This window comes from Cervus canadensis, chromosome 26 (genome assembly GCF_019320065.1).
Source record: "Cervus canadensis isolate Bull #8, Minnesota chromosome 26, ASM1932006v1, whole genome shotgun sequence".
NCBI classification, from domain to species: domain Eukaryota; kingdom Metazoa; phylum Chordata; class Mammalia; order Artiodactyla; family Cervidae; genus Cervus; species Cervus canadensis.
The window spans coordinates 48,702,320-48,714,363 of record NC_057411.1 but is presented as its reverse complement, the minus strand read 5'-3'; the positions used below and the strand labels follow the sequence as shown (position 1 = coordinate 48,714,363).

Below are 12,044 nucleotides of genomic sequence, written 5' to 3'. Positions count from 1 at the left end.
TTACTTGCCCCTAAAAAAGTATATTTACATTTACTGGAAAGATGAAGGAAAATAACAGAGCTTCGGCAAGAAAATTATACAAACTATTGACCACCAAAATAAAACATTTTCTGAGGATTAGGTTTTTACAGGTCAACCCCCTCTAAACCTTACTTGACCCAATTGTCACCAGATAGGCCGGTAACCAATCCGGAAGCAAGGAAAATGTAGAAGGAACGAGCGAACACCAGCAGTGAAGAACACTCTGCACAACTAACGCGGGACAAGTGTTGGGCTTGCTGCGAAACCCCCTGCATTTATAAGACTCCTCTGTGGTTCGGAACGTCAAAGCCAGTTTCTTCTGTCAATGAAACTCTGTTCCTGCGTTCAGAGTTCCTAACAATGGTTTAAAACAGCAACTAAAAACTGCCCACAAAACACTCAGCTCTTTTTTTTGGCTTGTCTGCGCCTCGCCACATGTGGGATCTTAGTTCCCCAACCAGGGATTGAACCTGTGGCCCCTGCAGTGGAAGCGCAGAGTCCTAACCACCGGAACACCAGGGAAGTCCCCAGCCACTCCCTTTTAGGTGAAATCTGTGCCCCGCAGTCACTCAGAAACCACCCGCTCGGTGCTGAGAGCGCTGCTTCCCTTTCAGCAAGCCTCACACTCAGCAGCTTCTCCTGGTGAGTGAGACCAAAGTTGAGATCTTTGTCAAGAACACGGATTTGCTTGCTTTATTCACCTATACACCTAAGTCAAGTAAAGTGTATAATGGCTCACTTAAGTCATTTTAGTCATGTCCAACTCTTTGTGACTCCATGGACTACAGCACGCCAGGCTCCTTTGTCCTCCACTATCTCCCAGAGTTTGCTCAAATTCATATCCACTGAGTATTTCAGGTTATATGCTTTACCAAAATTTTAAGTCTCCTGGTTCAAAACACACACTTGGATTCATAAGCAGCTTATCGTCACTGTTGGAGATGAAATATTAAAATTTGAAATGTTAAGGAGTGTTAATAGACACAATGATTAAAACATGTAATCATAATGTCTCATTTTCCTAAACCAATATTCTGGAGCAGTGCTACTCCCAGGCAGCAGGTCATCTAACTACTACCACCCGTGACAAGGTCCAGAGTCTGTGCCAGGACGTCGAGAAAGTCTCAGAGACAGTGACTGAACCAGAGAGTGTGCTCGGTGACTTGCTCATCTGTACTCTGCTATCAGCTTAAAAGTTTCTGGACCACAGCCATCTACCTGCTCCAGATTACGAAAGCACTCTCGGGAGGAAAACGCAGACATGCAGACACAATCATGAGCTTTCACAAAATATTTACAGTACGTAAATACCTGTTCCTGCAGGTCGTAGTCATAGCTGTCATGCAGCAGAAGACTGAGGACGTATCGGGTATAAATCATGGCATCAATGCCACATTTCTCTAGCTCTTGTCCCAGCCAGGTCTGCACGGGACCCAAAGCATGAAGCAGAGACATTTCAGAGACAGATACGGGGCCTGGGTAAGAGCTGGAGGAGCTTTCAGATGGTAAACCGTCCACAGCAACTGTACAGACAGGGCGCATGAACTTAGGTGGCTGACATCCTTAAAATGCGAAGCATTTTCTGCAGTGATGTTCTGTTGGTGTCTGGAGGGGATTTTCACTCCAGTAAAAAGGAGAGATGCTGGACATCTAGGGTAAGCATTTATTTCTGCTGGCAGTCAGCCATCTACAACTGAATTTCCCTCTGCAGGCATGACCAATGAATCATCAACATCCTGATATTAACATACATGTAGATATGATTTTCTACTTTAATTTCACATCGAGGCCAAATGTAAGTCTCCAGCAGAACCTACAAAAATAAGAGAGAAAAAAGGTAGCATTATGTATAGATATAAATAATTGATCTTTTGAAAAAAAAAATCCAAGTGAACCATTCCTTTTTGACTCTCTCACCACTTGTGATACATGCCACTCTTTTAATAGCTTTTCCCACTAAATTAACACTTTCAACATGTCAAACTAATCTAACAATGGCTTTATTAAGTCATAATATTCTTTATGCTAGAGTTCTGATTAATTTATGCCACTAGAAAATGAAAACTAACAGTGATAGGTAAATCTCATTGGATCAGCTTTTATATGAATTTTAGCAGATAATCAGAGGGCTACCAAAAATGACTTTTAAAAAATGTATGAGTAGTTATTTCTAGTAAGAGCATCAAGCCAGAAAGACAGACAATCCTTACCAAAAATTTAAGACTCAGCTTTCTGCATTTTATCTAGAACTACATATTAGATGTTACATACATTAAATACAAACAAAATATGCTTAAATCCACCACAGGACGATGTTACTAGATTAATGTATCACTAAGTTAATGTATTCTGGGCTTCCCAGGTGGCACAGTGGTAAAGAATCCACCTGCCAACACAGGAGACACAAGAGATGCGGGTTTGATCTCTGGGTCAGGAAGATCCTCTAGAGTAGGAAGTGAAAATGCACTCCAATATTCTTCCCTGGAAAATTCCATGGACAGTGGAGCCTAGCAGGCTACAGTCCATGGGGTCAGAAAGAGTTGGACACGACTGACCGTGCACACACAGTCATATGTCTTCTGCGACTTTCTAAAATCTTCTCTACCATGCTATCTTTTCTGAATTATAAAATCTAGATAAAGCAAAGATTTTCTATGTTTTTACTTGCTAAAATTTTCCAGCTGACTCTCAAAATTAAAACATCTTCCAAAATTCTTTTAACACATTTGGATCTCAGGATGCCAGGCGGATCATCAATTAAACAATACATTCAATTCAGGACACCCCCTGAAGCAGGTGGACAAGTCAGTACTCATCCAAGGAAGGTACCCCAAGACGACGCAGAGACTTGAGGCAGTGGCTCTAAGAAGTAGGTGAGAGAAGGTAAGGCAGCTGAAGATACAGGGAAAATGTACCAGAGAGGGGAACGCTGCCCAGAGGAAAACATCAGACACTGGCAAAGGGCTGCTCCCGCACCTTCAGCAGAGTGTTAATCGGGGCATGCAGGCGAGGACCCAGCTGGTGCACAACAAAGGATCATCACGGAGGGAAGGCGGAGACAGGCCCAGGGCTCAGCATGGCCTGGGACGCTGCTGGTTGCTGCCAGTCGGGGCTGGAAAACCTCACAGTTTGGGCCACATTAGGTAGAGGGTTCAGGGGGTCTCGACTCTGTAACGGGGAGTCACTAGCCCTACAGTAAATACTGCTCCGGACTTGCCTAGTACATCTTAAAATTCAAGGCCCCACAGATCACACTGCTTCCAATTATTTTCACTAAGGCCCCAGAACAAAGTTCAAGGAATTCACAGGAATGCAAAAATATCCACCGCCCAAGAAGATAAAATTTACAACATTTGGCACCTAATCAAAATTAGCAGACATGTGGGAATTCCCTGGAGGTCCAGAGGTTAGGGCTCTGCACTCTCACTGCTGAGGGTCGAGGTTCAATCCCTGGTCAGGGAACTAAGATCCAACAAGCTGCACAGTGTGGCCAAAAAATAAAAAAACTAGCAGGCATGCAAAGAAATGGAACACAAAGGGAGTGGAAATGAGGAGGAAAATTAACTGAATCCAATCCAGAATTGACACAACAGTTACAATAAGGAGAAAAAGACTTTAAAACAGAAATTATGACTATATTCCATAAGTTCAAAAAGATAAAAATCAAATATCTAAAGATAAAAAGTACAATGTTTGAGATTAAAAATATAGGATGGAACTAATGGCAAATTAGACATTTGAGGAGAAAAGATTACTGAATCTTAAACCACACACATACACAAAAACTATATAAAACGAAATATGGAGAGGAAGAGAATTTTTAAAAATTAACAGTTTTAGCGAGCCGTGTGATAACTTTAAGAAAACTATATATTGGAAGAGAGAATTGTTACATATTACAATTACATATTGGAAAAGAGAGAAGGACAGAAAAAAAGTTTTTGAAGAAATAATGGCCAAAATTTTTTCCAAATCTGATCAAAACCAAAACATGCAGATCCACAAAGTTCAATAAACTCTAAGCACAAGAAACACATAGACATCAACACATAATGAAACTATTCAAACCAGTGATAAAAATCTTAGTGGTGGAGGGTGCAGAGCACATTAGGGAGAACAGAACAAAGATAAGAAGGACATCAGATGGTTGGAAGCAATGCAAATGAGAAGGTAAGAGGGCAGAAACTGTAAAATACTGAAACAACAACAAAAATCTGTCAACTGAGAATTCTCGACAAAAGCGTATTTCAAAGTGAAGTTGAAAAATAAGACTCCTTCAGACATGAAAAAGATGAAAGACAGCATCACCAGCAATCCTGCCCTAAGAGAAATGTTAAAGGCAGTCTTTTTGGCAGAAGGAAAAAGAACAGAACAAATGTGAATGCACACACAGGAACAAGAGCACCACAGACAGGAACTTAAAATTGTCTTGTTACTTAAATATCTTTAAAAGATATTTAAACATTATTAAGATATTATTAAGATATTTAAAATGGAGGAGGACTTCCCCGGTGGTCCGGCGGTTAAGTATCCGCCCGCCCGCGCAGGGGACACGGGTGTGATCCCTGGTCGGGGAAGATCCCACACGTCGCGGGACCACTAAGTCTATGCACAGAACTGAGCCTGTGCTCTAGAACCCGCGCTCTGCAACGAGAGAAGCTGCCGCAGGGAGGAGCCAGCGCCTCGAAACCAGGGACTAGCCTCCACTCGCTGCAACTAGACAAAAGCCCACACAGTGATGCAGCCAAAAAGAAAAAAAAAAAAAGGTAACTGAGGGACTTTTCTGTGAGTCCAGTGGTCAGGACTCCATGCTTCCATTGCTGGGGGCCCAGGTTCAATTCCTGGTCAGGGAATTAAGATAACAGGACGGTTAACAGAAACAAAGGTAAGGACACGTTGTGAGGTTTATAACATATGCGTAAGTAAAATGTATGACAGTCACGGCATAAAGACCAGGAGTGGGGAAATGGAACAGTATTATAAGGTACTTATACATCATATGAAATGGTATAATATCTCTTGAAGACAGACTGTGATAAAAGAGCTGTTAATAACCATAATAGATTTAAATGGCATAAACAACCAATTAAAAGGCAGAGATGGTCAGATGGGATTTTAAAACAGCAAGACCCAACTATAAAAAAAAAATGATAAAAATGCTAGATTAAGAGTAAAGACACAAATAGGTTACAAGTAAAAGGGTGGGAAAAGACATATCATGCCAACATGAATGAAAAGGAAACCAGAGTGTTTACATTAATATCTGACACACCAGATCTCATAATGATTAAGGGGTCAATTCATCAAAATATTTCTAATAGCAGAGTTCCAAAATACACGAATAAAACTGACAGAACTACAAAGAGAAACAGACAAATCCACAAGTATTCTAGATTTCAGTATCCCTTTTCTCAGTCTCTGAAAGAAGCAGGAGACAGAAAATCAGGAAGGCCGTCTATAGAGGACTCAAAAAACATTACCAACCACCTTGACCTCAGTTCAGTTCAGTTCAGTCGCTCAGTCGTGTCCGACTCTTTGCGACCCCATGAACCGCAGCACAACAGGCCTCCCTGTCCATCACCAAGTCCCGGAGTCCACCCAAACCCATGTCCATCGAGTCAGTGATGCCATCCAACCATCTCATCCTCTGTCGTCCCCTTCTCCTCCTGCCCTCAATCTTCCCCAGCATCAGGGTCTTTTCAAATGAGTCAGCTCTTCGCATCAGGTGGCCAAAGTATTGGAATATCAGCTTCAATATCAGTCCTTCCAATGAACACCCAGGACTGATCTCCTTTAGGATGGACTAAGACAGGCTATATCCTGGACCACAGAAAAAGTTGCAACAAAAGGATTCGACTCATATAAAGTATATTCTCTGACCATGGAATTAAATTACACATTAATAATAGAAAGATGTCTGGAAAATTCCCCAACTATTTGAGAACTAAAGAACATATTTCTAAATAACCAATAGGGTAAACAAGAAATCAAAGGAGAAATTAGAAAGTATGTTAAATTGAATGAAAATAAAAACACAACGTATCAATAGGTTGCCACTAACGCAGTATTTAGGGGAAGTATTTTTAGCACAAAGAGCCTATATAAGAAAAAGGCTCAAATTGATGACCTCAATTCTCATCTCAAGAAATTAGAAAAAGAAGAGCAAGTGAAACCTAAGCTAAGCAGACGAGGGAAATAAAAGATGGGAGCAGAAATAAAAGATGAGGGCAGAAACCAAAGAAACAGAAAATGGAAAAAGAACGAAATCAAAAGCTGGTTCTTTTAGACAACAAAATGGACCTTCAGCCAGACTGTTCAGGAAAGAGAGAAGACGTAACTACCAATATCAAGAATGAGGGAGGCGAGGTCCCTGCAGACTCTACAGATATAAGAAAGATAACAAGACGATGTTAGAAAAAAACTTCACACCAATAAACGAAATAAAATGAATGCAGATGAAATGGACAAATTCCTTGAAGACACAAAGCTCCAAAGCTCACCCAAGAAGAAACAGCATGAATAGCCCTGTACCTATAAAAGGAACTGGGTTTACGGTTTAAAACTCTCCCACAAACAAACTTCCAGGCCCAGCTGGCTTCAAAGGTAAATTCTACCGGATATTTAAGGAAAGTACAATGCCAAATCTATATAAACTGTTCTCAAAAACTGAAGAGGAGATATTACTTTCCAAATCACATTAGACGCCAGTATTATTCTCAAACCCAGACTAAGACATTGTAACTAAATTACAGACCACTATGGCTCATGAACACAGATGCAAAAAATTCTAAACAAAGGTTCAGGAAACTGAATCCAACAACATACATCAGACCCACAGTACAGTGGAATCAGAAGAACATCATTAACAAACGGTATACTAATTGTCTTGGCCAGAGAACTTCTAAAAATCTGTTTCACTGTGAACAACTTGGTGGAAGGCTTTTCCCCATTATTTAAATGCATAAAGATTTTAAAAATTCACACGACAGACTCGGTTCACTGTAAAGACCGATTAAAACAAAAAAACCGTTTTAGTGTACTATGTTTACTTTAAAACGGTTGTGGGATTCTCTCTGTTGTCATTAAGAGAGTTAGCCAGGGGGAAGGAACCAAGAAGGAGGTGAGAGACAAAATAAAGCAAAACACACTGAATGCTCAGAATCTCATCAAAGCCAGTTAAAACCTTGCATCATTACCCCTAAGAGGTTCTTGCTATAATGTGTTCAATAGTTGATTTCATAGAAATGTTAACTTGCCCATATCCTAACAGTCATTAGGGGTTATAGTTTGCTCTTACTGTCTCCACAGAACAGACTCAGAGGACGGAAGGAGAGAGAGGAAAGGCTGGCGTGTCGGGGGAGGAGGGGCATCAGACTACGTGGTCACTTGGGCTGCGCTGGGGAGAGGACCTTAGCAACAAGGGTCTGAGAAGAGGCATGCCAGCACGACAGGTCTGAACGTTCCCAAAGCTCCTCGCTGTGAACCTGCACTGTTAACAGGTGACCCAGGTACAAATACTGGGCTGTTAACTAAGCTTCCCTTCTCCTAAGCTGCAAGCCTTTGGCAGAGGAGCAAACATTTGACCCAATGGAAGCCTTGATATTCTAGTTCTGAACTGAAAGTTACCTGTGTAACCACGTTTATGGCTTTTTATGCCCGGAGCTGACAAGCATGTGCAAAATCCACTTATCATTCACCTGGCAAGTTCAAGAACACAGCTGGCAAATACCAAAATGCCAAACTCTGTCTGTTCACCTTCACACTCATTCCAGAACATGAAGTTTAGTTAGCGTGAAGGTAAATTGCATTTAGTTAAAATTCTCTAAAAAAAAGAAAAAACACAACAGTATATATTCAAAGGCTGTTTTGTCCCATTTTCCCAACTTTTTCTTTTATGAAGGTTTACACTGAGAAAAAAAGAACCAAGAACCTTCAAATTATCTTGAGCATCTTTCTCCCACACAAAATTAACCTAAACCATCCAGTGGTCATGTATGGATGTGAGAGCTGGATTATAAAGAAAGCTAAGAGCTGAAGAATTGATGCTTTTGAACTGTGGTGTTGGAGAAGACTCTTGAGAGTCCCTTGGACTGCAAGGAGATTCAACCAGTCCATCCTAAAGGAGATCAGTCCTGGGTGTTCATTGGAAGGACTGATGCTGAAGCTGAAACTCCAATACTTTGGCCACCTGATACGAAGAGCTGACTCATTTGAAAAGACCCTGATGGTGGGAAAGATTCAGGACAGGAGAAGGGGACGACAGAAGATGAGATGGCTGGATGGCATCACTGACTCAATGGACATGGGTTTGGGTGGACTCCAGGAGTTGGTGATGGACAGGGAGGCCTGGTGTGCTGCGGTTCATGGGGTCGCAAAGAGTCGGACACGACTGAGCGACTGGACTGAACTGAACTGATTCTAAAGAGTGGGCTGAATAAATGATAATTTTAAAGGTCCAACAATGATAGTCTCATTTTAGAATTTTGTCTTTTTTACTTTAAATTTTAAATGGTTTGAAACCTATATATATATATAGCTAATCAAATGCCCATGGAAGGATGTGCCTTCTTTAATTCTCAAAGGCAAGACAGATGAGTGGAAAGAGAACCAGCGTAGGTTTGGGGCCCATAACTTATCCGTAAAAGAGAACAGTAATTCCTTGCTCCCGACCTCTTGACTTCTCACAAGGTTGCTGCAATGAGCCAGTGAGAAACGCCTCCAAGCACTTGTGGCCTCTGCATTTCACGAAATGTCATACCAAGGGAAGGTGGTATTACTATAAGTTCCCCTTGTCAACTGTCTGCTTACGCTTACAGGACTCTTCACTAATATGACTATCTGAAGAACAGTAATAATGTAAAATACTTTAGGCTTTTAGTACAAAAAATACTCAATTTCCTCACTATCCTTAAAAACAAAAAACTATGACATCACCTTCATTTACAATAACCTAGTTCTAGTCATAGCAGAGTCTTTGCTTTTGTGAGGAACAGTCTGGTCTCTAGCACAACTTCCAATGGGACTGCCAAGAGCTCAGGTGGCAGAGTGCAGAGGATGGACTCAGAAGTGCCATGGACCCGTCTGCCCCGTCTCCCGTGTTCTACGCTGTACGCATCTGCAGAAGTGCCATGGACCCGTCTGCCCCGTCTCCCGTGTTCTGGGCTGTACGCATCCGCAGAAGCGCCATAGACCCGTCTGCCCCGTCTCCCGTGTTCTGGGCATCCGCAGAAGCGCCATGGACCCCTCGGCCTGGTTCCCGTGTTCTGAGCCAGGCATATCCGCAGAAGCGCCATGGACCCGTCTGCCCGTTTCCCGTGTTCTGAGCCACGCACATCCGCAGAAGCGCCATAGACCCCTCAGCCCGGTTCCCGTGTTCTGAGCCACGCGCATCTGCAGAAGCGCCATGTACCCCTCGGCCCGGTTCCCGTGTTCTGAGCCACGCACATCCGCAGAAGCTCCATGGACCCGTCGGCCGGGTTCCCGTGTTCTGAGCCACGCGCATCCGCAGAAGCGCCATGGACCCGTCTGCCCCGTCTCCCGTGTTCTGGGCATCCGCAGAAGCGCCATGGACCCCTCGGCCTGGTTCCCGTGTTCTGAGCCAGGCATATCCGCAGAAGCGCCATGGACCCGTCTGCCCGTTTCCCGTGTTCTGAGCCACGCACATCCGCAGAAGCGCCATAGACCCCTCAGCCCGGTTCCCGTGTTCTGAGCCACGCACATCTGCAGAAGCGCCATGGACCCCTCGGCCCGGTTCCCGTGTTCTGAGCCACGCGCATCCGCAGAAGCGCCATGGACCCGTCTGCCCCGTCTCCCCCGTCTCCCGTGTTCTGGGCATCCGCAGAAGCGCCATGGACCCGTCGGCCGGTTCCCGGGGTCTGGACGGCGCGCGGAGGCACTGTTAGGCCACATTGTCCCCAGCAGTACAGACGCAGGCGCTCAGCACACACCACTTTCCTTGTGCGGCCTACTGTACTGTTTCCACGTGTTTCAAGGGCTCTAGAATTAAAAATAGTCCCGGGAGTGAATGAACATCACCCCCCAAAGACCTGGGGGTTGACGAGAGCCTCCAGGCCAAGTTATTAATATGAGCCTGGTGGAGTGTGTGTGGGGGGGGGGGGGGCGTCCGTCAAGCCCCGCTCACTCCCACGCCACCCCCGCCCCCCACACAAGAAACCCGGCGTCACCCTCCGTCTCCAGCAGTCAGGGCCCTGGGGCCTGTGACACCTACGGGAACAACAACAAACTGACTCCTAAAAATGAACGCATTTAATTCTTTAATTATCTGGTCCAAGTGTTTTCAGAGTGATATAATTAGTCCCAGATGATTTCTCTATCTAGGAGAAAGGAAAACACATCTAAGTACCTAAGTCATTACATAAGAACTTTTTCAACAAACTGCCAGACAAAACTTGGTAATGCCACAATCTTCAAATGAGTAATTTAATGATGAAGCAGTTTCCCCCCCCCTCCCCCGCCCTGCAGGGCTGGCGATGCTGAGGGGGTGGGTCTGAAGAAGTTCACTGACCTTTCAAAATTTCCTCCCCATGTAACAATGCTGTAAGAAACAGTGGCCGTCTCTTACACTTTGTAACACCACCAACAGCGATGAGAAGAATTCAAAGGCAGCTCCCGTCAGGGTCCTTAGACAGCTACAGGGGACACTCTGCAGCTCAGCCTCCTCAGGCTCAAGCAGAAAAGACACCAGCAGAAACTAAAACGTACTAAGGTACTCCCCCCCACTCCCTTCTTTTTTTGGTGACATACGTATTTTTAGGTTTGCTCAAAAACTCATAAAAATTATTTCGAAAAGCACGCTCTCTTTCTGACACGGAACGTCCGTGTTACTTGTGGGCTGTCTTCTCAGTTGACGTGTGTCACAGCACAGCCGATCAGAGAGCAGCAGACCGCCAATAGCCGTAAACCCGGCTTCTTCGGGCCAAGTGTAAATCTTGCGCAGCTCTGCTCAAGCAAATATTCACTTGCTGAAGCGTTCTTTTAGGGTCTCAGAGCCCTTTTCTTTACGCGCAAATTTATAATACATATTTTTGCTATAAAGTTTTTTTAAAGGATTTTTTAAAATATGTAAACAGAAGAGCAGACATATACAATTTCTCCACTCTACTACAGTTCACTGTTAATATAGTGGTATGATCGTGTTTATGTGACTATTTTCACACAGAACTTAAAAGCTTTCATTACTTCTACATATTAAATACGAATATATACTTTCATACCCTGCATTTTTCACCTAACATTATATCACTGCAGTGTTGCTCTAGAGCCTTACTGCGTTGTCTAATACAGCGGCCTCTAGTCACACTGGCTATCTAAATTTAAAAATCAGTTCCTCAGCCGCATTTCAAGTGCTCTTATAGCCACATGTGGCTAGCGGTGACCCTGCAAATATGAAACACAGGACATTTCTCTCATCACAGAAGTCCTACTGGACAAGGCTGGCTTTGACGCTCCCCAGCAGATGACTGTGTTGGGCTAAATGAGAACCGTCGGCTCTTTCTTCAAGAGTCCCCACGCCCCTCCTCATGTGCCTGCACACCACACAGACGCTCCTCCTCATACCAGAAGATGAGGTGCCTACCTGCGCCCCAGAGGAACTGTGTGAGGGAACTGGCAAAGCTTCACCCTCAGGTCTGAGAGGCCTCAAACGTCTCAACAAGTCAGATTTCATTACAGCAGAACATATTCACACAATTATGATTGTGGAACAAAGCCAGACTGTAGAGAATGGTAAGAAGAGATGCAGTGAACTCTGGTGTTGGAGAAGACTCTTGAGAGTCCCTTGGACTGCAAGGAGATCCAACCAGTCCATCCTAAAGGGATCAGTCCTGAGTGTTCATTGGAAGGACTGATGCTGAAGCTGAAACTCCAATACTTTGGCCACCTGATGTGCAGAACTGACTCATTGGGAAAGACCCTGATGCTGGGAAAGATCGAAGGCGGGAGGAGGAGGGGATGACAGAGGATGAGATGGTTGGGTGGCTCATCACCGACTCAATGGACCTGAG

The 12,044-nt window shown here is 44.0% G+C and overlaps 1 protein-coding gene across 6 annotated transcripts in view; it reads right to left on the bottom strand.

Annotated features, from left to right (window-relative positions):
• Window positions 1-12,044, bottom strand: part of KIAA0232 (KIAA0232 ortholog) — an 82,070-nt gene that overhangs the window by 46,549 nt on the left and 23,477 nt on the right. For all 6 annotated transcript variants that reach the window (XM_043447568.1, XM_043447573.1, XM_043447574.1 and 3 more), the window contains one exon: window positions 1,333-1,834. In XM_043447568.1, the coding sequence (XP_043303503.1) occupies window positions 1,333-1,563 (231 nt within the window). In that variant the 5' untranslated portion in view covers window positions 1,564-1,834. The remainder of the gene's footprint in view (window positions 1-1,332; window positions 1,835-12,044) is intronic.